Raw genomic sequence first — 26,992 nt, 5'->3', positions numbered from 1 at the left:
CTCCTTACGAGGAGCCGAAGCCCTACATTGAAGCACAAATGCATAATCTCCAAAAACCAAGTTTGAGATAGATTATAGGATATATTGCAATAATTTGATGATTTGAATATTATAATCCAATCCGTAATTTGAGTTACTTTATCTGATTATTACTATAATCAAGTTAGAATCCAAACACCCCCTAATACAAGCTTAACACATGACCTACCATCACGGAAATTGTTTCGTTCAGAAATCTACTATTGCATATACTACAAACCCCTTTAGATCCACTGTGATTATAATAATAAGCTAAATTAAACTAGTCATGATCTAAACAGGCTAGATTGTGAGGTGGATTATATTACAACTAATACACTATATAACAATAATCCTATTATCCCCCTTGAACCTACTTTTTGGTAATTATGTGTATTTATCACTTGAACCAAGAATAATCCACCACAATAATCTAGGAATCCAAACACTAATTATTATAATTCATAATCTAGATTATGATAATCCTATGTATATTTCATATTATTATAATAATACAGCGGTGATCAAACTTGCCCTGTATGGCTGTATCTAGGAATCCAATTACATGTTCGTCCGTTCTCGATTGATACTTGAAATGACGTGTGCATTCTCAAAAAGTGAATACCGTGAGGCATTTCTACCACACAAAATATGGGTATTTCGGCCAATCAATTTATGATGCCTCCTTGCTCTCTGGAATCAATCTACTACTGGCGAACTTATACTTGAATAAGGTGCGTCTGCAGACTGGATGAATATCACTCCGTATCAGTTAATACCAAGCAATCTCAAACCTTAGGCTTGGATTCTCTGGACCATGATGGAGCTCTGACTTTCAGGTTGGACTTTTCTGCCTCCTCATCATTCTCCTCTTCCTCTAGAATCTCCTTAGAGAATGCCTCTGGATTTGCTTTGATGCAGTCCTGCAGTGCGATGAAGGGTTTCACGCAATCTGATCCCTGGAAAGGCACAGACAGCAAAATTTGGTGCTAGTTAATTCATCTATACAAGAAAAAGACATGGATCAAAAAGTTAATTGTGGTATATGGTCCAACAATAAGTTGTGCATGATACTGAATTTTATGAAGGATCTAAAGTTTTGTGAGACAAGGTGGCAACATGCAAACAGCCAGAAATTTTGAAGGAAAAAAAAAACTAAGCTCAGTCAAGTTAGCACTTCAATATTTTAAAAGTTTTCCAGATATGAAGAACAAACATACACATGAAATTTAGTGATGTAAAAGTACATAGATATCCACAAGACAACAAGTGCTTTTGACCAATAGAATTACCTTGCAATGGCTTACATTAGCATTGCTGTCTTGTCTAAGTTAAATTGGCAATGATACCATTAGTTTTATATCTATTGAATCATAAGGAAGTCCACGTAGGACAAAGAATTTTCTTAAGCTCGATCAGGTGATCTAGCAACACCTTTCCAGTTTATGGCCATCTAGCAATACCTCGAATTTCTTAAGCTCGATTAGGTCATCTAGCAACACCTTTCCAGTTTATGGCCAACAAATTTCATATTGGAACAGCTCCAGACTCCACCTCGGATCTGGATTTCCTACACTAAAATCAAGAAAGTCGAGACTCTTTTTTACCTAGAATGCAAAGAAACCAGCTCAACCAAACAACTAATAAGGTGTAATCCACAGGCCACAGCTCCACATCCAAATATGAATTTCTCAGAACTGGAGCCGTGCCATACGGGGCCACACATGCTACGATCCTGAGTTGAGTTTGGTAAATAACATCATGCCACAATTATTAATATGCATAATGCTAGAGTTGTGATTTCATCAGACTAACCCTAGAAGGAGGGTAGCAATGTATATTGGTCATACATGGGCCTCATGGGCCTAATCCACATACTCTCATACTCCAACACCCCCCCGCAGTCTGAACTACCGGCGCAGCGGAGTTACAGACTGGTCATGAAAAGAAGCACACACGATCACACGATCCCCCCCCACAGACGCAACTAGCCACCAATGATGTTGAGGCTGGAGCGAAACTCGGTGAAGGTCGATGACGGGAGGCCCTTGGTGAAGATGTCGGCAAACTGGGAGGTGGTCGGGACGTGGAGGACCCGAACATCGCCGATAGCAACCCGATCACGGACAAAGTGTAGGTCGATCTCCACATGCTTGGTCCGTTGGTGCTGCACAGGGTTGGTGGAGAGGTACACCGCACTGACGTTGTCGCAGTAGACCAGCGTGCTCCGGGAGAGAGGGCTGTGGAGCTCGGCAAGGAGCTGTCGGAGCCAGGAGGCCTCAGCCACGCCGTTAGCGACAGCTCGGTATTCCGCCTCGGCACTGGATCGGGAGACCACCGGTTGGCGCTTGGACGACCAGGACACCAGGTTGCCGCCCAGAAAGACAGCGTAGCCTGAGGTAGAGCGCCGAGTGTCCGGACACCCGGCCCAGTCGGCGTCAGTGTAGACAACGAGCTCGGTGGAGGAAGACCGCTGAAGGAGTAAGCCGTGGTTGACAGTGCCGCGGAGGTAGCGGAGGAGGCGCTTGAGCGCAGTGAGGTGAGGCTCTCGGGGATCATGCATGTGAAGGCATATCTGCTGTACGGCATAGGTGATGTCTGGCCTGGTGAAGGTGAGGTACTGAAGGGCACCTGCAAGACTCCGGTAAGCAGTGGGGTCTGCCACGGCGGTTCCCACGGCCTCTGACAGCTTGCCCTGTGTGTCAACTGGAGTAGAGCAGGGCTTGCAGTTAGTCATCCCAGCACGCTCCAGGATATCAAGAGTGTACTGCCGCTGGTGAAGGAGAAGGCCGGTGGGGCGAGGCTCAACAGTGACCCCGAGGAAGTGGTGGAGCACACCAAGATCCTTCATAGCAAACTCCTGGTGAAGAGAGGCGATGACACGGCTGAGTAAGGACGGACTGGAGGCTGTGAGGACAATATCATCAACGTAGAGCAGCAGATAGGCAGTCTCAGCTCCATGGTGATAGATAAACAGGGACGTATCTGACTTGGCCTCCACAAACCCCAGTGTCAGCAAGAAAGCAGCAAACCGAGAATACCACGCCCGGGGGGCCTGCTTGAGCCCGTAGAGAGACTTGTTGAGCCGGCAGACCATGTCCGGACGAGAAGAGTCAACAAACCCCGCTGGCTGGCTGCAGTAGACCGTCTCGGTGAGAGTCCCGTGGAGAAAGGCATTTTTGACGTCCAGCTGATGCACGGGCCAAGAGCGACTGAGAGCCAGTGAGAGCACTGTGCGTACAGTGGCCGGCTTCACCACGGGGCTGAAAGTCTCATCATAATCGACTCCAGGGCGCTGAGTGAAACCCCGGAGAACCCAGCGAGCCTTGTACCTCTCAAGGGAACCATCAGCCCGCCGCTTGTGCGTCCAGATCCACTTCCCGGTGACAACGTTGGATCCGGGTGGACGGGGCACCAGATCCCATGTCTGGTTGGCGAGGAGAGCCGCATACTCCTCTTCCATCGCGCGGCGCCAATGAGGGTCCGACAAGGCGTCGCGAACGGAAGAGGGTACAGGAGAGATCTGCGAGGCGTCGGGCATCGTCGCGAGAGCCCGGGGCCGCAGGGTTCCAGCCGCGTGTCGCGTCACCATAGGGTGAACATGCCGCGGGTGTCGGTGAAGGAGTTGCGGGTGGTACACCGGTGACACGACACGGGCAGCCTGAGGCGGCGGCGGCGGTGTAGGGGTCGCCGGCGGAGAAGGGGCCACCGGTGGTGTAGGCGTCACCAGTGGAGAAGGGGACCCCGGTGATGCCGGAGGCAGCGGTGCCGCCGGCACACGGCGCCGGTAGACGTGCACCGGCTGGGCGAAACGCGCAGGAGGTGCGACAGGCGGCGTCTCCGTACCCGCTGCGGACGTAGGGGCAGGAGCAGCTCCGGAGGGCGACGCCTCCGGACCCGGGCAGGGCGCAGGGCCAGGGGCGTCACTGGTGGGTGGCGAGCGGGGGCACGGGCCCGGCGAGGGGCACGGGGAAGCAGTACCTGCAGGAGACAGCGGTAAAAGTGGCTGGACCACCGTGTCAGTGGGAAACAAATAGAAGGGGTCCGGATCGGGGGTGGGAGATGGGGTGGTGGTGGTGGAGAAGGGAAAGACAGACTCATCAAACACCACATGGCGAGAGATGATGACCCGACGGGAGGTGAGGTCAAAGCACCGGTACCCCTTGTGATCCGGGGAGTACCCAAGGAAGACACACAGAGCGGAACGGGGAGCCAGCTTGTGGGGAGCGGTGGCAGTGGTGTTAGGGTAACACGCACACCCGAAGACACGAAGGTGGTCATACCGAGGAGGGGTACCGAAGAGAGCGTGGTGCGGTGTGGGAGCCGGGCAGGCAGCGGAAGGAAGGCGGTTAAGGAGATAGGTGGAGGTGTGCAGACTCTCTGCCCAGAAGCGAGCAGGAAGCGACGCCTGGAGCAGAAGGGTGCGCATGGTGTCGTTCGTGGTGCGAATCATGCGCTCGGCCTTGCCGTTCTGGGAGGAGGTATACGGGCAAGACATGCGCAGCTGGACACCGTGAGAGAGGAAGAAGGCACGGGAGGTGCCGTTATCGAACTCACGGCCATTGTCACACTGGACGGCCTTGATGGTGAGGCCGAACTGAGTAGACACCCAGGCGAAAAAGTGGAGAAGAGTGGGGAAAGTATCCGACTTCGCACGCAAAGGGAAAGTCCACGAATAATGCGAGAAATCGTCAACCACCACAAGATAGTATTTATACCCAGAAATGCTGATGACAGGAGATGTCCATAGGTCGCAGTGTACAAGATCAAACACATGCGTAGCATGTGAAGAAGAAGAACAAAAGGGGAGACGAACATGACGGCCCAGCTGGCACGCATGACACAAGTGCTCATCGTGAGCCCGAGTACAACCAATGTCGGAACTGCGACTAAGCTGCGTCAGAGCATCACGTCCAGGATGGCCAAGCCGACGGTGCCAAGTGGTGGAAGGAGTGGCGGCGAAGGCAGCTGACAAAGTGGACGGCGACGAGGAGGAAGCAGACGCCGGAAACCGAAGGGTGTAAAGGGGTCCCGCGCTGTCACATCGGAGAAGAGGACGCCGGGAAGCCAAATCCTTCACAGTAAGACCAGAAGAGTCAAATTCAACAGAACAAGAATTGTCAGCTGTAAAACGACGAATAGAAAGAAGGTTGTGAACCATAGAGGGTGCAACAAGAATGTCAGGAAGACGAAAGGAACCATGAGTGCCGGCGGCACCCACGGACGTAACTGGAATACACGAACCATTCGCGACCATGATGGACGAAGGATGAGAGGAAGAAGGAGGGTGAAAAGAAGAGAGTATACCAGGGTCTGGAGTAGTGTGGTAAGTGGCACCCGAATCGGCAATCCAGTCGGTACCAGCAGGCGGTGTCAGGGCCATGGTGCTGAAGGATCTGGCCAAGGCCGCCGGGTTCCAACCGACAGGCCCGGGCAAGATGTCGGGAGGTGGCACCCACGAAGATGCGCCGGGAAGTGGAGCCCACGCAGACGGGGAGTGAAACCCTGGAGGAGCTCCAGTGAGCAAGGCTGCTGGTGGGCGAGGCTCTCCGCCTGGAGCCGGGAAGGGCCACATGTAGATGCGCCCCGACCACGGGTTGTGGAAGGAGGGCCAGGGTGCACCCCGTGGGGTCGCGGGCGTAGGGGCTCCGGAGGGCGACTGCACCGGTGTGTGGTGGCTTCCGCGGCCCCCACGTCCCCCTCCGCGGCGACGGCGGCCGCCACGCCCCCCCCCCACCCCCGCCCGGCCCGGGAGGAGGAGAACCAAGAAGCGACGACGGCGGTGGAGCGAGGGAACGCGCCGGAGGAGTAGCGGCCAGGGCAGTCGAGGAAGACGAGGACCCTGGCGTGGAGGTGGACCCTGGCTGGACGCCCTGAGTGAGCTCCTCCATGACAAGGTCGTCACGGACCTGCAGGAAGGAGGGAAAGGGCCTCTGCCGGGTGATCCACGTCCGGAGGTGGGCGTAGCGGTCACTGAGCCCGCGGAGGACATTGAGGACCAGGATGCGGTCCTCCACGGGCCAGCCAAGGTCGCCGAGGGAGTCCGCCATGCTCTTCATGCGCCGGCAGAAGTCGCCAACGGAGAGGTCACCCTGGACGAAGGTGCGGAAGCTCGCATCGAGACGTAGGGCCCGGGCTTCGGCATTGCCCAGAAACTGGCCCTCGAGCGCAAGCCAGGCCCGGCGAGCGTCAGCAGAGTTGCGGACGAGGTCGTGGAGGTCCAGGGAGATCGTCCCGATGATCCAGGAGAGGACGACACTGTCCAGGCGCAGCCACGATGAGGTCTGGACTGCGACCGAGGCGTCGACTAGGACGTGGTCGTCGAGGGCGTAGCGGCGGAGGGTGAGGAGAACCAGGTCCCTCCAGCGGGCGTAAGAGGGCGTGTGTGGTGGCTTCCGCGGCCCCCACGTCCCCCTCCGCGGCGACGGCGGCCGCCACGCCCCCCCCCACCCCCGCCCGGACCGGGACGAGGAGTCGGATGTTCTGGACACCCCCGGCCTGGTAGTGGAGCTGAGCGACGTGCGGGTCGGCCGGGTCGTGCCAGATGACCGTGGTGTGAGACGCGCGGTGACCCGTCGAGCCTGAGGAGGTGGCCGCGGTGTCGTAGGATGTAGGGAGGACGAGGAGCTGCTCCGCCTCAGCGATCTGGCGGGCCAGGCATCAGCCGCGTCACGCTCTCGCTCCAAAGCGAGGGCAGTGGCCGCCCGCAACCCGGGCCTGGCTGTCAAGCAAGCAGCCAGCCCGTTGCAGCCACGAGAGCAGCGGCGAGAGCGGAGCTGGCCCCTGCCGTCTGGAGAAGGGGCAGAGGGCGGCAGAGGAGGAGGAGCGGGGAAGAAGAAAAGGCTCCAGGTTCTCCTCCCCCCTCGCCCCCAAGCGGCAGGTGCGGGGCTGCCTGCGCCCAGCCCCTGCAGCATGCGTCGGCGCAGCGGCCAGGCTGTCCAAGCCCCGCCCTCGCGTCAGTGTGCCATCGGCCAGGCTGCTGCGTGCCCGCGGCCGCGGCGTCAGGGCCGCCTGCTCCCTCTGGTTTCCCGCAGCGCGGGCCGCCTGCTTCCCTCGCGCCGCATCGGCTGGGCCCGCCTGCGGCACCCGGCACCCGCAGCAGCGGGCCCCCGCCTGCGCCGCAGCGGCGGCGGGGCCACCCAGCGCCCGCGCCCCGCGGCCGCGCCGGCACCCGCGCCCGCGCCCGCAGCGACAGCGGCGGCGGCCGGGCCTTCCGCGTCCGCGGGAAGGAGGCCTGCGCCCGCGCGCTGGGCCCAGGACGGGTAGGGAAGGGAGGGGAAAGCCTGGGAGTAGGTTGGGGAGGGAGGGGGAGGACGGCCAGCCATGGCGGCGGCAAGAAATCGGCCGGCGGCGCCTGGCGGCTGGGTGGGAAAGGGGAGGAGGAAAGCCTAGCTCTATACCATGCTAGAGTTGTGATTTCATCAGACTAACCCTAGAAGGAGGGTAGCAATGTATATTGGTCATACATGGGCCTCATGGGCCTAATCCACATACTCTCATACTCCAACACATAAACATGTAACATAACTTGCATTAAGCACATATAAGTTGAAATCAAGTTAATTGCTTGCAGAAAAGTAAAAAGAAAAAGAAAGAAATGCAACCTTCTCTTCTTCTGTGCTCCTGAGAAAGCAGGAAAATGCATCGACGAATTGACCTCCACAAGGACCATTTTTCAAATCAGCAACACATGGACAGTCCAGAGCTTTCTGTACCTTCACATCGATTGACTGTACAAGCAAAATGTTATTTGACTGACCGTGGCAGTTGGAGTACCAAGATGTAGTGAAGCAAATAGGTGACTGAAGTATAAACATCTATCTAGAAGAAAAGGAAAGGGTTTTACCTCCTCAGTGTCATCCTCATCAAACGACATGGCCTCTGCACATTTTATAAAATGCAAAATTAGAACAGTCAAAACACACGACTAAGAAAGCGCCCAAATAAAGAAACTTATGTTACAAGCTGCATGGAGAACTTGAGATTGCAGCAAAATTTTGCGCTGACCTACTGTTTTGCCCCTGAACTATGACCCTAGGACCCTTGAGCCAATAGATTAGCCCCTGAACTAGGTTAGGTACGGTTGCTAAGTTTACTTAGAAAGCAGCATCGATTGGCTTGTCAAACCTCTTGAGCCTTGGTGAATGGTGATGGGCAAAGTATAAGCAGTAGCTTTTTAAAGACACATGTGCTCGATTGGTCGTGCTAGTCATTCTGGACAGACATTGATCTACTACCAGACTAACCTAAGGTTCACTTTCTCTCCATAAGTACGGACCATGCCCCTGCTTATTTAACATAGAACATCACTGAGACGAAATTAACAGAAAAAATTATCGCAATTTCAGCAACAGACTACCGTATCGGTAAGAGCCTAAGATATCGAGGTCAGTACAAGTTCTGCGTCATCAATGTCAGATGAGCGATCTCATCGGCCTACTTTCGCATCTGAATCTTATTTATGGTTACTAGCTACAAACAAAATCTTCAAATCCGAATATAGCCAGCTCAAGAGGTTCACCCTTCAACCAATGCCAAGCAACGGGAAGACCCAGCGCAACTGCAGCTCAACTAGTTCGGAGTAAAGTGGAGCACACCACACTTCGGGGCTTCACATGTACACATACCTGCAGCAAGCGCCTCAAGGGAGGATGGAGGCGGGGCAGGAGACGGCGGCGACGGCGACGGCTCCACGGCGGGTGGAGAAGGGTCCTCCGCCGGAGGAGTGGCCTGGCTCTCGACCTGGCCCATGGAGAGAGGCAGAGCGGGAGCGGGAGAAGGCGGCGGCCACCCTCGTCTCTTCCGGTAATGGTAGGGAGAGGCGAGAACGACAGGGCGGCGGAGTTGGCTGGAACCTGGAATTGCAGCGCTGGTCTAGTCGAGGCAGCGACCATCGGCGGAAGGAAACTTCGACCCGAGTTCGACTAGTGCCGGCGCGTCCCAGCCGTCCGATCGCGGGAAGGCCAGGATCTTCACTGGGCCACGGAACTCTGTGGGCCGGACGCCAATGCCCGCGGTGGGCAGGTTTCTGTTAATGGGCCCCCAGATTCCCCCGCGGCTTCTCTCTTACCGTCTTCCCCCAAATTCCTCGCTCGCCGTTTTTCGCCATTTTTGGGGGAGAGGGTGTGTTCCAGCCTTGCAGGCCGCCGAGATGGTGGGAGGCGGCAAGCCGCTGGGGGACAGCGTGTTCGCGGGCCACGCGGCCGCCGGTGCGGCGGCGATCAGCGCCTCTGCCGTCGCCGTGCACCCCCTCGACACGGTCAAGACACTCCTCCAGGCGAGCGCACTCACACACCTCTCCTCCCTTGTGTTGCTGTACTGTTGCTTTCTCAAGGTCTGATTTTGGGATCTGCGCGGTGTTTTCTTGCCTCTGCAGCTGGGAGCGGCGGGGCAGAAGCAGAAGATGGGGCTCCGGCAGGTGGTGGACCGGCTCATGGCCGCTTCCGGCCCAGCAGGTTTGGTTGGTTGCTCAGTTGATAGATATCTTTGATATTGGGTGTTGGGACTGAGTATTGCGGTTGGAGTATTTGTGATTCACCCTGATTTGCATTGCTACTGAGATGTGTGAACTGTTGGAGTTGGCAGAGCTGACGGTATTTAGTTGCCATGCTGTGCTAGGCCAGAATTGTCTGATAATTTAATTGTTGATTGTTGACTGTTGAGCCTACCTGAGAAACCTACCAATTCTAAATAAAGAATTTGCAAACTTAGTTATGCTGTGTGTGTGTGTTTTGAAATTACAAATCCGCAATTGTTAATACTTCTGGAATCCTGATGTTTATTAGGTCAGCGGTGTAGTTGTCCTTAAGTTTACAGTCTACAGATGTACAATTCTCCATGTTTCTTTAGGTGCCTGTTCCATTAAAAACTTTCTTGAGGGAAAGATGCAGTATTAGGAAAGCCATATGAATCCTGATTTTTGTATAACATTTTCTAGTTCATGTTTAGTGGCTTTGGATCTAGTTATGTGTTACTTCACATATGAAATTACCATATTCTAAATCATTGTATGTCTTCTAGGTTTTTACAGTGGCATCGGATGGTCCATAATGGGTAAACTTCCTGGGTTGGGAGCACGTTTTGGGACCTATGAACTTTTAACAGCCTTCTATAAAGGTAAAGACATGTTTTCCCACAATTACATAGTTTAGGACTACTTGCCCTATGCCACTTTGTTATCAGTATTTGCATTGCATGTCTAATTCTTATCTCTGAAGTTGTGTCACGATGTCTTTTATTTTTTTTACGGAGGAAAACCCTGCCTTTATAGAAAGCAAACGTTGTCTTTTATTTTGCTTCATTACTACAAAAAGCAGTTCATTTTGAATGGCATTCGTTTCCTGATAGTTCAATTTACCTTCTGATGATTTGATCTGCCTATGGTAACATAAGTTTGTTCTTGGATGGAATACAATTTCTAGTATTATTGGCGACAGTTAACCAATTTAATTTTCCTCCGTGTAACTCATGGTGAAATATATGGCAAATGACCGCTGTCTTGACTCTTGTATGTGTCTTGGAAGATGGAAGGGAGGACAACTATGTCTATTATTCTGAGGCTATGTTGGCTGGCATAGCTGCTGGTGCTGTAGAGGCTGTTTTCTGCACACCATTTGAACTTTTCAAACTTCGAAACCAAGTTAGTTCTGTGATTCCTTCAAAAGCTATGGGCCCTGCAAATGTTGCTCAAGAATCATTTCCACTGCTTTCCAAACTGTTGCCTGGTTATGTTCCTGATCTAAGGGTGTGGAACAACACAGTGAGCCTTTTATCTGATCTTTCTCCCAAGCATCCTGACATGTTGGGTGCTCTGAAACAGCACCCATGGATGCTTACTGGCTCTGGGAAACCCCCATTACCGTCTGATGTGCACCTACCTTCTAGAGTGATATTGCTTGAAGGATGGGGTGCTCTTTGGAGAGGGCTCAGATCAGGGATAGCTCGAGACTGTGTATTTGGTGGTATGTTCTTTTCTACTTGGCAATTCCTACACACAGCATTGCTCACCTGGAAGGCAGTAAATATGAGCCCTGAACCTAGGTATGGAATGATGCAAGCGAATTTGATTTGAAATAATGATAGGGACAGTGTGGTAACATTATGAAGTAACATTTTAGTTTAACCTAATCTTTTGCCACTTTTCAGGAATCTAGAAGAAGCAGGCCCTGTACCCCCTTTTGCCTCTAGTGTTGCTGCAGGCTTCGCAGGGGCGGTAGCGGCTGCTGCTTCACATACATTTGATACTGCCAAAAGTCGTTCAGAATGTACTGTGGTGCCTAAGGTTTGGCCTGTCTGTACTTTAACTAGTTTATCCTCCTTTTGCTTGCGATATATATATTTTTTGCCTTCAAACTTAAAATTCATTTTTTTTGTTGCTATATGTGATACACCTTTTTCTGTTCTTTCTTTTTGACAGTATATCGCAATGGAGAGGAAGTTTCTTAAGTGGAAAGCACCAGGAACGTGGATAGAGAGGAAGACAGGAATAGCCCCAGCTGATAGGAATGTCTTGTTCCGTGGCATTGGCCTACGAATGGCCCGTAGTGGAATTGCATCGTTTGTGTTAGTTGGGTCGTACTATCTAGCTGTGAATCACCTCTCGTAGTTGATCAAGAGAGATCATATGGAGGGGTTTTTCTGTTTTTGCATTCGAAATTCAGAACTAAAATTTTATGACTGTATATGCATGCATTGAATGGTTGGAAGGGATAACTTTTTGGCCACACTGATCCACTGATTATTTGAATATCCTATTCATCTGATATAAACTGCTCAGCTGAAACTGATTGTTCCAGGGTATGTTTTAAGGTGCCTATGTAAATGTTTTATGACTAAAAAAATTGAAGGCTGCCACTTTCGATCAGAGGCTGGTTCCAGTTCCAAATGGAATGCTGAAAACCCGTTGTTGACAAAATGCAAGCATCAGGAATCAGGATCGACAATGATGAATGAACCCTTTGACATGGCATTTCCCTTGTCAGAAGAAGAATCGGCTGTACAAAGCTCTTCAGATTATCTTCAGTCCTTGCTTAATTTTGTTGACATGTAATTTTGTTTGAAAATATTTTGTACACTTCATTCATTACCATGTTCAACTTTGACATGGCAGATCTTGGTCCTTCCTTTCTATCCAGAGCCATTTTTTTTTGCCAGAAGCAACAATTCTGCCGCATATACACTTAATGGCCTGTGTCTTCTTTGTTCCAAAGTGGATCTAGTGGAGGAAGATCATAGTCTTCAGGTGTTAGCGCCAATGCAAAATCTGGTAACGGGGGTGGAGCTCCAATGACCCTACAAGTTTCCCCAAAAATACTTGCACATCAGTTCATGAGGTTCACGATTCCAGTATGTTTGTTGTGAGCACTTTTTTTCTGAAGGTTCTTACTTTTCTTGAGTATACAGGTCCTGGTTGATTCGGACCTTGCTGGAAGCATCTCTTGGGATCTTGTCAAACAGATATTTTTCTGTTCCGAATGGATTGGGACTCCTGCAAAGTTACAGGTATGGAATTCAGTCTCCCTCACTATTGTTACAACTCACAGCAACAGATGTTCCTCAAGCAGATTATTAAGCACCAATAATATGTGGTGAATAGTTAAGTATGAGGGGAAATTTTGCCTTGATGTTGGAGGAGTTGCATGGAAGGCTTCCGAAACCCTTTTGCTTTCTTTCAGAAATTCCTCTGAAGCTTGGAGTGCAGCTACTGCCATTCCATGGGATTTCTCGGTATTTCCCTCGTCAAGAATCAAACCGTGGAAATAGTATGCTGCAGCCTGAGATAAACATGTAAAATAATAGATTTCATACAGTAGAAATGCTTCAAAGATTACACATTAGAGAAATGTATCATCTGAAGAAAATTTAGCCTGTTTGATTTAGACAAGAATTTGCAGCTTAAAAAGAATGATAGTAGTAGCATAGACTATACACCTTTGCTTCAACATATTTCCACTTTACAAATAGCCGGTGCTTTTTCCCCCATCCATCAGAGATAGGAAGCTCTGGAATGCTCTCTTGAACTTGTTGCCAATATTTGACCATCTCACAGGCCAAGCGCCGTTTTACTGCTAAAGTAGCCTTTGGACTATCAATAGCCAAACCAAGCTGCATGTCAACCCCCTACAAGAAGAAGAATACCAATGTTCAGAACAAAAGTGAAATATCTAATATCAAATGTACAACAACAACAACAACAACAACAAAGCCTTTAAGTCCCAAACAAGTTGGGGTAGGCTAGAGTTGAAACCCAGCAAAAGCAATCAAGGTTCAAGCACGTGAATAACTGTTTTCCAAGCACTCCTATCTAAGGCTAAGTCTTTGGGTATATTTCATCCTTTAAAGTCTCCTTTTATTGCCTCTACCCAAGTCAACTTCGGTCTTCCTCTGCCTCTCTTCACAAAAGCACAGGTAATAGGACTAATGTAACAGATATGACAAAGTGTTGATAGAATGCTGATAGTAGGTTTCTTATGCTTTTCAAAGCAAAATTGCGACACAAGTAGTACAAAATTGTGCTGTTCAAAATTGAAACCTACCTGTGTTGCTTCAGCAGTAATAGGTAATATATATTGTTCAAAATTATCACCCTTCTCTTTCTATGAGTTACATGCTAGCATAATATCTTCTGTGTTCTCTTAGGGAAAAAAATCATCAAATCAAATGAACTGTTGATTTAAATTATGCCACCATTTGAGAAGTTATGAAAATTAGATAATCCAACTTGCAGAGTTGAGAAGACAGTACCTGACCCAAGGCTTGCAGGCTTAGAGCTTTGAGATTTCCTTCAGCCAGGTCTACTGGAAGTTGTCTCCTGTAATTTACATGTCAAAGGGGAATGTTTCAGTATGTCTTCAATTTTGAATTGAAGCCTAGGAATGCTAGGAAGTTTCTCAGGAGTACAGAACCTTAGTTCCAGCGGCATCTTCGGAAGTACATGCCGAATTGCGCAGTCTAGGTACCCAGCTGCCTTCAAGAAGACATCAACAGTGGCCCGTCTACTCTCTGTAGCACATTGGAAATATGTCGCCTGATCAGCACATGAGCGCTATAGAGTATAGACAGAAGTACTTCAATGCACAACAAATCATTAGCATATTTCAATGCAGGAAACTTGGAACAGCAGTCTCCCAAGGCGACAACACTTTGGATTTACAGTTAGCACTAGCAGTTGCAGTACCTTCAGAAACTCTTGGGGCATAACCATCGCCATATGACCTGGGGAGAAGCAGGGTGTTGGCCTGCAGCAAGCAGACCATGGCCATCAAATGCAGCACGGACAGCACCTCGTACCAGGCATCTGAAATGGCCGTCTCCTGAGATTGAAAAAGAGAGAGCTGAATTTACATAGCTGGTTTGGAGTAACAAAACAGCGGCAAGTTCACGAAATTCAGGACTGGGCATACATACCTCGGCATTATCCTCTTGGTTACTCCAGGTGAACTGCACTTTGTGCCTCAAGACGCTACCTGCACGTTTTGCAGACTGGGCGAATCAGAATTTCAGAACAAAAAAAATCGTGAACCAAAACAAAAACAACCAAACCACCACGTTATTGCAGCTGTTCCTCACCTTCTTTTACTAGTCCTAGCAGAACTGGCAAGTAGTCTTCAAGGGCCTGTAGAAGATTGGCTGTACTGGACCCTGCACAGACAGAAGCAAACCGGCAGGCCAGGTCAGCAGTGAAGCCTTCAGCATGCAGACAAAACTAGGTACCAAACTACCAATCCAGGCGCTGTACCAGCCCCTCTCCCCTAGTAGTCTAGTCTTTCTACTCTACACACCGTGCCGTGCCCCCGTCCTCCGCCTGGGCCTGAGCGCCGCCGCCGATTCTTGCATTGCCATCTCGACGACTCGCGACCTGAGAGCCGACAGCCGGTCCACGACGCTCCTGGCCACGCAGCCGCCGAGCTCCTGGGCGAAGTCGACGGTCCTCGGCACCCGGAGCCCCGGCAGGAAGACGACCACGTCGCCGACGCTCCCCGGCCGTCTCCGGGGCGCCCCGGCGTCCTTCTGGCTCGACGCCCCGCACCCCATGCCTGTACAGCGGCCTGCTTAGTTATCTGCAAGCATGACGAATTCACTACGACATCAGAGACATAAAAAGGCTACGAAGAAGAAGAAGAAGAAGAAGAAGAAGAAAGAAATTCACTGCACACGAAGAATTCACGGCAGAACAAAAGAGGGTTTGGGAATTCTTTTCTTTTTTGTCAGCATACAATGGATTTCGAGAGAGAAATGTTCCGGCAAAAAGGACAGCACGAGAGAGAGACTGTAACTTGTAGGCAAGCACAACCAATCAGAGAGAACGCCAATCGAACAAGAACCGAAAGAAATCAATAAAAGCCCTCTCACCTTTGCGCCCGCCCGCTCCCTTTCCGGGATTCTTGAGACCACAAGCCACCGCCCGCCCCCCGGAATCGAAGGCCTCCACCACCAGCAGCAGAGACCGCCACTAACCCCACTATCCCTGCTCCCCGTCTCTGCAGTCTGCACGCGGACGCGCACGACACAGAGCACGACGAACACAACAGGTGAGCGAAACGGAGCGAGGCAACAACTGGTCTTATCCTTTAAACGTTGGCAGTGGGGGACCAATAATCAACATCGGGAACCGTAGTGCAACTTGGCGTAATGTACGGCGAAGCGGCATACTTTTCGCCCAGAAAAGGCGTTATTTTTTGGTGGATCGGGGGCAAGTTGTGCCGTCGGAAAAACTAAAGAAAATTGCCTGGTGCTAGTGCTAGTGCTAGCAGCAGCAGTAGGCGAGCAATGCATCACCGGCTGGGGATGCCTCCACCGCCGTATATTGAAATGTTCAAGGACATTGAATTGAAAAAAGCTGTTTCAAAGATGGTGGAATCGAACCGAAAAATCCGGAGGAAAACGACGAGCCACCTAATGCCTCGACGACGTCGTACGGTGAAAACGTCACGCCCGCCTGCTAGCTGCTCCTTTTCTTGCTGCCGAGCGCATGCAGATGCAGATGCAGATGCAGGTACGGTTCTAGCTAGAACGCGAGGAGATAAAGCAACGGGGGTTGGGGAGAGGAGGAGGAACTCAACTGTTCGAGTGTGTGGATGCAGACGGGCGAAGAAGGCTATGCAATTTCTTCCTCCTGGTCGGCTGGTCCTGGTGATGAGCTGGACTGCTGGAGGCGGAGGCGGCGGCCTTGAGAGGGAGAGAAGAAGAAGAAGAGGCCTACAGGGTTGAGATAACCTGTGTCTATTTAAAGGAACAAAAAGTTCAGTGGCTCAGCGCCGATGCAGCAACGTCCAGACCCAGCGCAATCTGGCGGCCCTATCAATTATGAAGCGCACAGCTGGTCAGCGGCACGGAAACCCCCGCGCGGAAAAGATCTCGTGCCGAGTCATGGGCTGCGGCTATAGCGTCCTACGCGTACTTGTGCCTGCGGCCTGCGTGCGAGACGACGGCCTTAGTTTTAAAAAGTTTTTCAAAAAAGCACTACAGTAATCATCACATCGAATCTTACGATACGTGCATATAGAGCATTAAATGTAGACGAAAAAAACGAATTGCACAGTTTGGTTGGAAATCGCGAGACGAACGTTTTGAGCCTAATTAGTCCATGATTGAATACTAATTACTAAATAAAAACAAAAATGCTACGGTAGCCAAATTCTCAAATTTCACCCAACTGAACACAGCTGAAACCTGTGATCTCCCTCCCGGCCTGCATATCACGTGAACCACCAAGGCGTTACGCCGTTATTTGTCCTTGCACTCAAATAATGTATCGAGACACCTGTATGGCTATCTGATTGTACATGTTGAAACTCGCGCCCCAAAGGGACGCAAGAAAGTCTTGACCGGAGTGTAAGGCAGGCGGACAGGACATTTCTTCTACGTCTTCTTTGGACGACCTTGGTTGGCTCTGAGAATTGCGGATCGGAGCAGCTAAATTCGCTCCAAAAATCCCCTTTGCATTGGGGACGGAGGGAGGGATTCGTTATATATATGCGTTTAATTTGTTTGGTATCGAGAAGCGATGATGACGTGCTCTAACCTGTGTGGTTTTTCAAGTTTGATTTGAACGAACATAGATAACGACTGCATAGCTAGGGAGCACTGTATGTATTTTTTTAGTACGTGTTGCAGGCCTACCCGATCGACGTCACGACACAACTAACTCCAGCGCTGGATCACGGCATGACATAAACACACACTTGTTTAACCCCTCCGGATCAGATTAAATAAGCGCGGCTAGCTGCCACCCACCTCATTTTTTTCGCGACCGGGACTTCACCCGTTTTGCCACCCACCTCATCATAGTATTAGTATAGTTAGGTCCAGATCGCTACGCCTTTGGAGCTAGCGTTTCGTGGTCTTACTAAATATCAAAGCATAATAAGGGCCCTGATGGATCGAGCTACTGATCGAGCCTCAGATTACAGTAATTAACAGCGAGTGGGCTCTTATCCCCTTCAGTCCTGAGCTGCTAATGCACGCTGCCATCAGTACATTTTTTTTAAGCTCGGACAACTTGTTAGTTGCCAGTTTTCTGTCCGGAGATTCTTGAGGCCAAACGGTATGGTTTCAGCGAATCTCTCCACACACGCGGTGCTGATGTGCTCGCGATCCCGTGCGTATCTGCGGGCAGATGCTGCTGTGCTTAGTACACACTGGTTTGTGACCAAGCAAGATGTGTGTCATAGATAGATGCTTTTTTGTTGCAATGTGGAAAGAGCATTAGGAATCTGAACGACTGAACATGGGCCTTCGATCTGCCGCTCAATTCATAATAATTGTCGTCCGCGCGCGGTTTGACATCAACATGTGTGTCATTTTCGTGCCGAAAGGGGAAAGGCGCCGGTGCCGCTTGACTTGAGTGCTCAGGCAGCCTTCCCCCGCCCCGGCCCGTTTCTGGATAAGCATCGCCTGCACGCACCCTTAGCTTCAAAACAAAGTTTAGGCTACGGGCCGGGATCTCGACGAGAGTAAGCACGTAGTACATGACCAACAAAGGGAGCAAGGCAAGGCTGTACGCACATTTCTCACAAGGTGTTGGACACGTACATTAGCTTGCTGTGCATGTCACCCTGTATTGTTGCGCAGGCATAACATACATACATACATACCAGAAATGGTTAAGGCCCGGTAAAGCTTTATCTGCTCTGTGCATTACGCTGAAGTTTTGGCTGAGATTGAGAGGCCAGTGAGCAGTGCTAGCAACATACGTAACAATGTCGCCTACAAAAGCACTACAGCATCTAGCTACGGCCAACAGATCGACCTCAATCCTCAAGTCGCTTGCCAAAAACCCACGCTAAAAGCGCCCAGAGAAAAAGAAAACAAAAGAGGACAGATCCGCGCGTGGTGCAAGAGCTCTTTTTCATGGTTTTTTCGCTGGAGATGGATGCAAGATCGACAAAAAGGCGAACAAAGATTGTGGTTGGTGCATGGTGCATCGCATCCTTTCCTCTTGCGGTTAGTCGCTTCATCAGCTCCGGAGTACTTTTTTCCGCTCGCTCTGTTCGTCGAGCGTCAGCACGGCACCATAGTCCATAGCTTCCAAAAAGCAACAGCGCGGGCCTAGAATTTCCACTGCCCAATAATTGCGACCCAACAGTGCTTCAGGTATGAACAGCTGCATTGCAATTGCCTCCGCGAGAGGCTTGCCTGCTCACGAACTGCAGTCGACAGGTGGCGTGATCCCAGCGATGGAGTTTCCGGCGGTGCCCGGTGGTGTGCGCTTTCGTGTCATGTGAGACGCCTCATAAACAATGCGGAGCAGTGCGCGGTTCTGGCCGGACAAGTGTCGCCGACGGAACGGCGGGGCCGCCGGGGCCGTATGTTGACTTGCAAGCTACACCCATGGCCCCAAGTGGCGAGCGGTGATAGGGCCACCGCACCGGCCGCGAAATATCTCGGCGCAGATGTGGATGCCAGGACGGCCACGCCAGCTGCTTGTACAGTAGGGGTAGCTGCTCGTCAAAGAGTAACGTGATCGTCGTGGTCACTGGTAGGTCGGTCTGTTTAATTCGGGGTCCTTGTCCTTCTCTGGATCAGCTCTCGTTTTCAGCAGTAAACCGAGTTTGAGAACTCCTAAACGAACTGGAGTACCTCATCGATCGATCGGTCTTCGTGGCAGCAGCTCAGCCTCCCCGGCCGGCCACCCTGGGAAACAATGAAGGTTGAAGAGACGACGACGAACCGAGACTTGCCGTGATGTTGAGCATGGCAAACGAGCATCGTGCAATCTTTCGATCTCGGCAAAACCTCACTCGATGGCCGATACCGGCAGTACATTCAATCCAACCAATGACGACGGGCGTCGTCGAGTGCCACAAGTTTGTCCAAGGACCAATGGAATTTCACTGTCGTAATGCCGCGCCCAGGTATCACTATCACGCACGGCATCTCGTGAAGATTCTAGAAATTTCAGTGAGAACAACGTGGAGGTCAAATAAGCGGTCAAAACACGTGTTTAGTTAGGTGAATTTGGAAATTTGGGTTACTGTAGCATTTTCGTTTTTATTTGGCAATTAGTGTTCAATCATGGACTAATTAGGCTCAAAACGTTCGTCTTGTAATTTCCAACCAAACTGTGCAATTAGTTTTTTTTTTCATCTACATTTAATGCTCCATACACGTATCGCAAGATTCGATGTGATGAGTACTGTAGCATTTTTTAGGAATTTGGAATAGCAACTGAACACGCGCAAAGCTTCCAAGACGGCCGCCGCCGGAGGAACCACAGCGCGCCGCGTAGCAGGGCTAGCTACCTTCCTCCCTACGCCAGCAGTGAGCAGTCAAAAACCCAAACCGAGCTTTCGGTCGGATGGAGGACCATGCTGAGGGCGGCAGAGAGTGCCAGCAGAGCTGAGAGCCCCGCCGGATCTGTAAAAATATCAGCAAAAAGCCACGGTTTGTCCGCTAGCCCAGGTTGGTCCCGACGCAGAGACGCGGTACTACGTGTGAGAGCGGCGCGGCTCGCCGTCGTTCCCTCGGCGGCAGGGCAGCGCCGTGGCTGGCCAGCGGGTCGTTACCGCCCAAAAGCAGGGCGCCCGCCCGCCCGCCGTAGCTGTCGTGGCGCCGGGTTTGCCGGCGCGCCAAGGGCCACGTAGCCGCGCGGCGGTCTGGGGGCGCCGCGACGTGGCATCGCGCATTCATTGCAAGCGCGCGTGCGGGCCGGTGCCGCCGTGGCGGGACGCCGTCCGTCCGTCCGCAAGCGCGCTCGTGCGCCCTAGGGCGGCTGCCATGCCATGGACCGCTCCGTCCTTCTCCCATCGGCAGTACATGCCGCCGACCTGTGGCCGCGACGTGCGAGAAGTGCTGGCGCGCGCGTGCCCGAGGCGTGTGTGCACTGGCCGAACAGATGGCGTGATGGAATTTGGCGCGCCGCCGTGGACCTGATGTATCGCCGTTCGCTGGGTTTATAAGTCGTACTTTTTCAGCCAACGAACATTATTTTTTTTCTCACAACAAATTAGCCAACAATATTTTTAGCCATGGTTTATCAAGCAAGTGAACTGGGCATATGTCTAGCCCAGGCTGTGCGGCGTTGGTGGAACGATTTTTTTTCCCAACAGGTAGGAGTGCATCCGTAAGACACTTCACCACCGCCGTGTGGGCGTGGCTAGGGTTTTGAGAAAGACTGGCCAGGATGCACGGCGGGTATGATAGGATGAGCGGGCTCGGGCTGTGCATCCTAACACCACGCTGGCCGCCTCGCGCTGGCCTGCTGGCCGGTGTGAAAGCTTCGACAACGAGGTGACGCCGCCCGCTGCTGGCCTCAACCTCAAGGAGATGGCAGCGTCCTTGAGGCGTCTTCGTCCTGCGCAAGGGGTGCCACGGACACATGACATGAGAGTTACGGCTTGGCTGCATGCTGTTGGAAAATTACTGACGGTCTAAAATATTTCCTGTTACAAATCGATATTTGACAGTGTGACGTAATTAAACTGTTTATATATTGCGAAAGGTGTGACGTAATTTTTATGTCATATACATGGTAGGCAAGCTAGGATTTTTTGTTTCTTGTATCCTTGATGAAAGAGTAGGCAAGCTAGGTGAGAGCCGTATATTTAAATTTGCATGCACTTGGGGCATGCTCTTCGTTCAAGGGGCTAGTTTGCAAACAATCTGTTTTCTCTATCGAAAACAAGAAGAATTTAATTAGTAACAATCTGTTAATACTTAGGTAAATACATCATTGCTTGGTTTTCTTTATATAGTTCTCTTTCATATACTATTAGAGCATCTCTTTCATATGTTGCAACTCCCAAAAAGATATTGGGAGGAAAAATAAGGTCATCTCCAAGAGTTTTTAATAATCCACTCCTAAAATATAGAATATAATTTTACATCATGAATCATATACTATTTCTAAATTATCGTAACCACTTATATATATTCACCATGTTCGCTTGTTGGTTTCAGCCAGACTTATTCAACCAGCCAACAGTGTTTTCCTCTCACAACAAACCAGCACCAGCCAGCCCAAACCAGCCTAGAAACCAAGCAGCGAACACGCCGATTATTTCTCTCTCGTACATTTGCATCAGAAACATTTTCCTACTCCTTATTCTTTCACAAAACCTTCCACCGCACCGATACGCACGGGAAAGCAAGCAGTATCCGCGCGACCTCGATTACGCGTAAAGTTACGCGCGACGGGAGAGGATTTCCCAAGTGCGTAAATTTCAGGAGTAATGATTAGGAGTTGTTGGAGAGGAGTTTTTTCCAATCTTGTTAAAAACCAAGATTGAGAAAGGAAATAGAATACTCTTGGAGATGTTCTTAGCAAACATACCTTCGGACTTGTATCATCGTGATCGCGAGTTGTTCTAGAGTCTGAGTCACATACAAGACCCAAAGGCACAAGGGCACTTTGAAAAGTTGAAAAAAACAAAGGTAAGAATCGTTTTGCCCTTTGATATTAGGTATAGATTAGGAGAAATGTGAGAATAGAGGTGGGTGGAAAGGAAAAAAATGTTTTTGACAATCTATTAGTTAATATTACTAGGTTGCAACTAATGAGATTTAGGGTTAGTTTGGTTCCTTTATTAGCTTTGCCTCACCTTGTCGGGCGAGGCTAGCCTTGTAGGGTGGGAAAGCCAAATCGGCTAGCTTCAGATAGCAAGAAAAAATCTTACCAGGACAAAAAAAATGAGAACGTTTGCCAAACATTCAAACCTAAAACCACATTTGATTTTCCTTGCCTGGCAAGGTGAGATACGATTTGGCTAGAATCCAAACGTACCGTCAGACCCTTGATCGTTAGGTGAACTTGTCACAGTCATTTTCCCCTTGGAAAAAAAGAAGATGAGACGGCGCAACTGTGTGGATGAAGAAATTTTGAAATAAATTGAGGAAACAATTACCGATTTAGATATGTTCGACTTGAAGGGCATGGATACAAAAAGTAGTTTGACAGATATTGAACTCGACCCTCCATACTGAACTATGGCGCATATGAAAAGTCGTTTCTTGGGCTCTTCCTCGTGTATTATCGTCAGTGGGCATTTGTCAGCTGTGAGCCGCCCTTTTGTTAGCCTGTCCATCGTTGTCGCTCGTGATGTAGCCCTGTTGATTCTTGGTTCTTGAGGAGGAGCAATACAGCCACCGAGAAGGACACAGGAATTAGACGGAGGCAATTCGGAAGGACGCTCTCCTTTCAGTTTCAGGGATCCAGTGTTGTGCCCCACGGATCCAACCGATAGACGCCGGGACCAAGACCCCTCTTGGGCCGTGCGAACGGGAGCCTTGCGCATCCAGGTCATTCAAAATAGTTAAGCAGGCCCAATTTGGACCAAACCTTTTGGGCTTCCAGCAAAGCTTATCTGCTATTCGCGGATCGATTCTAATGCAGCCAAGCCCACAAACTGTCAGGTTTGCAGGTGACAGGGTGTTTTTTTTCTCTCCAAAACTAACGCTTTTGGTTGCGCCTATTTCTCTGGCGTGGCGAAACAACTGTGCCGCGTCATGCAGGGTGGTAACGTGGCGACGACCGGGACACTGACCGGTAACATGGCAAGTTCTCCCGCGCCATCGATCTTGACGAGGCAGTGCCGCGCCATCCCTCACGGCGCGGCAGTCCCAGGTAAATATCACCCGCGAGCCGCCCTCCCTCTGTCTGCCTACCCGCCGCCGCGCCACGAACGTCGGCGAGCCACCCTCTGGCCGCCTGCCGCGCCCTCCGGCCACGCACATAGGTATTTGTAAAATTCAGCTAGCTTTTGTAAAATTCATATAGATATTTATTGGGGATATCAACAATCTCGTGTGCAATAAATTATACGTGTATGTTTCATTAAATTTCTTTTGTAAAATATATTCATCACCTTTCATTTTAGAGTTGACAAAGAAGCTTCTAGTATATATATTATTATCGTGGGGCTATAGGTTATTTTTCTATATTATCTGTATCTATTTTTATTTTAAAGTTAGCAAAGAAGCTTTTAGTATACTCAGCGGCACGAAACTATGGTTTTGTTTTCCTAAATTGTCCATAGATACGTTCACCCGTCGATAGATACATTCATCTGTTTTTCGTATAGCAGTTAGTAACGGGACCTCTAGCATACTCATTAGTGCGGTGCTGTGAATAGCTTCCCGTATTATCCATATTCGTTTTCATTCTAAAGTTCGCAAAGAAGCTTTTAGCGTACTCGCTAGCGCAAAGCCGTGGCTTTAATTTGTCTTTTTCAAGTTGGGCGTAAATGCTTAAATATGGGGAGCGAGTGGGGAAAGGTCGTCGCTTCTGGTAGATGGAAACGGGCTATCATGAGAGGAAAGAAAGAAAAGCTATATAGCAAATACAGTTATGGCATCTCCCTAATTATAGATTGTGTAAATTATATACTCTAAATCAACAGTGCAATGAAAAAGAAAGAAAAGCTATATAGCAAATACAGTTATGGCATCTTCTAGTTGTCGTATGTCTGAACAGCTATACATAGAAGTTGCTTATTTTTCTAGTGAAGTTGTTTAATATGTCTATTAATGTTACTTTGAATATATACATGTGCTTTCATATTGTGTTTATATTGTATAACAAGTAGTTCAAATTTTACAATGCTACATAATGTTAATTTGAATATTATTAATTTTAATACTCTAACCATTTGTTTACCAATTTGTAACAGAATGGCCCCTCCCACAGCAGCACCAGTTATACTCCTCTTCTTGAGGTGGAGTACGACGACCCGCACCGAGCACACTTCTTGACTGACACTGACGCAGAGGTGCCCTTACCTTCTTTGAGGCCCCGCACGCACACTAGAGCGCACCAGTGGGACGAGCGTTACGCATCAGTACATACGGTGTGCCGGCTTCCTCGAGCTTGTCCGTATTATCAACTACGGTCTTCCACCCCTTAACCCAGCACTACTTACTGCAGCGGTAGACATGTGTGACTGTCTTCATTGTACGTAAACATTCTTATAACAAATTTGAGGTAACTAACAGTCGTTCTATTCTTATAACAGGTAGAGGCCTGAGATCCACACGTTCCACCTACCTTTGCGGCGAGATGACCTTGACCATGCAGGACGTGAAGTCTATCTTTGGCCTTCGGTTGGAGGGACTTCAGTGACAGGCTATAGTTGACAACAATAACTAGAGGGAGCTGGTAGCTCAGTTCACTAGCTTTCTTCCACCGGACGATGAGGTTTCCAAGAAAAATATGTGAGCAATTCAAGCCTATTTAATACTTGCATTGATTTCCTATAGCCATCGGGTCTCATTTTTTTGGTGAATTTCAGAAAAAGTTCCGGTATTTCATCGTCGTGGATCACAGAGCTGCGTTGATTACTTGGATCCATAGGCTGATGAGGCTCAAATCGATAGGCTCGCTAGAGTGTGGCTCTGGCACTTCCTTGGTGCTTTTCTATTCCTAGACGCCTCGAGCAACACCATCAGCTAGATCTTTCTTGACATACTACGCCAGCCGTGGGATAATATAGCAGCGTACAGCTAGGACATCGTAGTCCTGGCATAGACGTATCGATGGCTACCCCTTGCCTGCCGTCACACCTTAGGGTATGCGAACCTTGGGGTTGCTCCTACCTACTCCAGATTTGGTGTTAGGCACGATGACTCTTTGGAGGCCCCTTGTTACTGGTTTCCCTGTAAGTACTTTGGTTCACTATATTCTTCAAGGCAGTTACATATGATGAAATTATTAATGGCTAATTCATTATCGTGTTCAATACAGCATTGGAACGGGTAGGATACACTCCCTACAGCTCTGTATATCTGGACGCAAGCAGAGTTAGTTAGAGGAAATACGAGGCGCAAGTACAGGGAGTACACGGACTATCTCGACATCCTGACACAGCACCAGGTTACGCTCTCTTTACTATCATACATGTGTCTTGTTCGATGTACACTATATCACAACCTAACTCAATTACAAAATATTCAGGTGCATTGGTGTTCTTGAGATGCTCCGGAGCTCTAGGACTATCTGAGTCCTGTCACTAGGGATGAGTCAGACGAGTATCGCTGCAACGTCCCTCTTATTTTCTTTCACGCGGTCGAGATTCACTTGCCCATCAGGGTTTGCAGGCAGTTTGAAAGAATGACAGACTACCCACCATCGCTTTACTCCACCAACCAAGAATTGCACGAGTGCGTTATCGATTAATAACAAAGCTACAATTCAGATGTGTGTATGGTACAACTAACAATTGTTTTGTTGCAGATATAACCGCAGGAAAGAGGTATAAGACCAAGGATTGGCGCATGACATACAACGCGTACATCTAGTTGTGGCAGACCAGGGATCGGTAGCCGGTCGATGCGGGTCCCCCACACGACCAGTACACCTTCGATGAGTACTTGCGGTGGCTTCACTAGGTCTACGAGGACACATATCAAGCCCCGTACACTTAGGAGGACGATTGATGAGGATGACGAGGGAGATGTGATCGAAGATGTGTATGACGTTGCCACTAGGGACGACACACAACTACAGAGAGCCCCACTTCAAAGATACGTGGTAAGATACTCGAATGGTATAATTTGTTATCCATTTGGTATTAAGTACGTGTACTAAAACTGTCCAACCAGTGTTTCTGTACCCAGGCGACACAATTATCAAGGCTATCCAAAGAAGCAGTGTTTCGGCTTCACGAGTCTAGAGGGCAGGGGCCAGGCGTTCTCGAGACTTTTATGGAGGTAAACATAAACTTGTACGTTCTGAAAATGTTTCTTTAGTGTATATGCGTTTGGGAAATGCACTAACTTTAACGTCTATTTATGCAGAAGGTGAAGCGGAGCTGTAGGAAGCTAGCTCAGAAGTTGAGCTGCATGGACACTCCTTGGGTGGAACCCGATTACCCGGCACGGTCGGGTGGCACGTCTTCTGGCTCTTTGAGGACATCAGCCGGCTCTTCTCAGCCGGTGACAGGTGCCGCTTCCGCTGTGCATACACCATCATATTATAGCGTTGGGAAGGACCCTACAAACTGAGGACGACGATGATGACGACGACGACAACCCCCCGGGCTTCCGCATACAGCACCACCAGTGGGACCCTTGGCAGCAGGACAAGATCGGCATATCTCAGCTAGGTGGTGCCCCGCTTGGTACCTAAGGAGCCTCACAGGTAGTAACAAAGGTAGTTTCTTTAAATACATATGCTCTATGAACTAACGATCATAAAGATTATAAGTAATCGTGCATATCATATACTTGCAGGGTACGAGCCATACGCACCGGCAACGCGACCACACCGACGTTGGCTACACTCCTAATGTATTGCCTACAAATCCAAAGAGACAGAGGCGTCCAAGGGATCCTTACACTCCTGGGACTTAGTTGGTTATGTCGAACTTATGTCGAACGAATATTGTCGTCCGAAACTTGCAGACTTAGTTGGTTATGTCGAACTTATGTCGAACCAATGAAAATGTTGTGTGGCAACTTATCAACTTGCGCACGAACTCCATTTATTTGCTTCATATTTGTTTCAATGCGTCGCGGCACTTGTAGTTGTTCAGCTCCCGTT

The 26,992-nt window shown here is 49.8% G+C and overlaps 3 protein-coding genes across 4 annotated transcripts; 1 reads left to right on the top strand and 2 right to left on the bottom strand.

Annotated features, from left to right (window-relative positions):
- Positions 1-443: 443 nt before the first annotated feature.
- LOC136532053 (mitochondrial intermembrane space import and assembly protein 40 homolog) lies at positions 444-8,785 on the bottom strand. Its single transcript, XM_066524682.1, has 4 exons — positions 8,646-8,785; positions 7,865-7,899; positions 7,623-7,748; positions 444-977 (listed from the first exon to the last, which is right to left on the bottom strand). Exons 1-4 carry the CDS (start codon positions 8,767-8,769, stop codon positions 807-809), a joined length of 456 nt encoding a protein of 151 aa, XP_066380779.1. The 5' UTR covers positions 8,770-8,785; the 3' UTR covers positions 444-806.
- A 236-nt stretch (positions 8,786-9,021) lies between these two features.
- Positions 9,022-11,769, top strand: LOC136532049 (uncharacterized). Its single transcript, XM_066524676.1, has 6 exons — positions 9,022-9,295; positions 9,395-9,473; positions 10,039-10,134; positions 10,542-11,058; positions 11,164-11,299; positions 11,435-11,769. Exons 1-6 carry the CDS (start codon positions 9,026-9,028, stop codon positions 11,621-11,623), a joined length of 1,287 nt encoding a protein of 428 aa, XP_066380773.1. The 5' UTR covers positions 9,022-9,025; the 3' UTR covers positions 11,624-11,769.
- Positions 11,770-11,967: 198 nt separating this feature from the next.
- LOC136532050 (uncharacterized) lies at positions 11,968-16,376 on the bottom strand. Of its 2 annotated transcripts, XM_066524678.1 has the most exons (12): positions 16,080-16,376; positions 15,370-15,504; positions 14,799-15,077; positions 14,587-14,658; positions 14,425-14,483; positions 14,195-14,330; positions 13,923-14,019; positions 13,762-13,828; positions 12,949-13,137; positions 12,637-12,791; positions 12,404-12,505; positions 11,968-12,309 (listed from the first exon to the last, which is right to left on the bottom strand). In XM_066524678.1, exons 3-12 carry the CDS (start codon positions 15,049-15,051, stop codon positions 12,198-12,200), a joined length of 1,242 nt encoding a protein of 413 aa, XP_066380775.1. In that variant the 5' UTR covers positions 15,052-15,077; positions 15,370-15,504; positions 16,080-16,376; the 3' UTR covers positions 11,968-12,197. The 2 variants fall into 2 exon arrangements, with proteins under 2 accessions (XP_066380775.1, XP_066380774.1); XM_066524677.1 differs by lacking the exon at positions 15,370-15,504 and having other exon boundaries at positions 16,080-16,375.
- Positions 16,377-26,992: the final 10,616 nt, after the last annotated feature.

This window comes from Miscanthus floridulus, unplaced genomic scaffold, assembly GCF_019320115.1.
Source record: "Miscanthus floridulus cultivar M001 unplaced genomic scaffold, ASM1932011v1 fs_516_2_3, whole genome shotgun sequence".
In the NCBI taxonomy this organism is placed as follows: domain Eukaryota; kingdom Viridiplantae; phylum Streptophyta; class Magnoliopsida; order Poales; family Poaceae; genus Miscanthus; species Miscanthus floridulus.
This window is presented reverse-complemented; position numbering and strand designations above follow the sequence as displayed.

Excerpts from the sequence above, each read along its gene's own strand:
- LOC136532053 (XM_066524682.1), bottom strand. The coding sequence starts at position 8,769 with ATGGGCCAGGTCGAGAGCCAGGCCACTCCTCCGGCGGAGGACCCTTCT. Across the intron at positions 7,900-8,645 it reads CCTTGAGGCGCTTGCTGCAG|AGGCCATGTCGTTTGATGAG; the intron begins GTATGTGTACAT and ends TAAAATGTGCAG. Across the intron at positions 7,749-7,864 it reads ATGAGGATGACACTGAGGAG|TCAATCGATGTGAAGGTACA; the intron begins GTAAAACCCTTT and ends TTGCTTGTACAG.
- LOC136532049 (XM_066524676.1), top strand. The coding sequence starts at position 9,026 with ATGCCCGCGGTGGGCAGGTTTCTGTTAATGGGCCCCCAGATTCCCCCG. Across the intron at positions 9,296-9,394 it reads CGGTCAAGACACTCCTCCAG|CTGGGAGCGGCGGGGCAGAA; the intron begins GCGAGCGCACTC and ends TTGCCTCTGCAG. Across the intron at positions 11,300-11,434 it reads AATGTACTGTGGTGCCTAAG|TATATCGCAATGGAGAGGAA; the intron begins GTTTGGCCTGTC and ends TCTTTTTGACAG.
- LOC136532050 (XM_066524678.1), bottom strand. The coding sequence starts at position 15,051 with ATGGGGTGCGGGGCGTCGAGCCAGAAGGACGCCGGGGCGCCCCGGAGA. Across the intron at positions 13,829-13,922 it reads AAGATGCCGCTGGAACTAAG|GAGACAACTTCCAGTAGACC; the intron begins GTTCTGTACTCC and ends TGTAAATTACAG. Across the intron at positions 12,506-12,636 it reads GCAACTCCTCCAACATCAAG|GAGTCCCAATCCATTCGGAA; the intron begins GCAAAATTTCCC and ends GTAACTTTGCAG.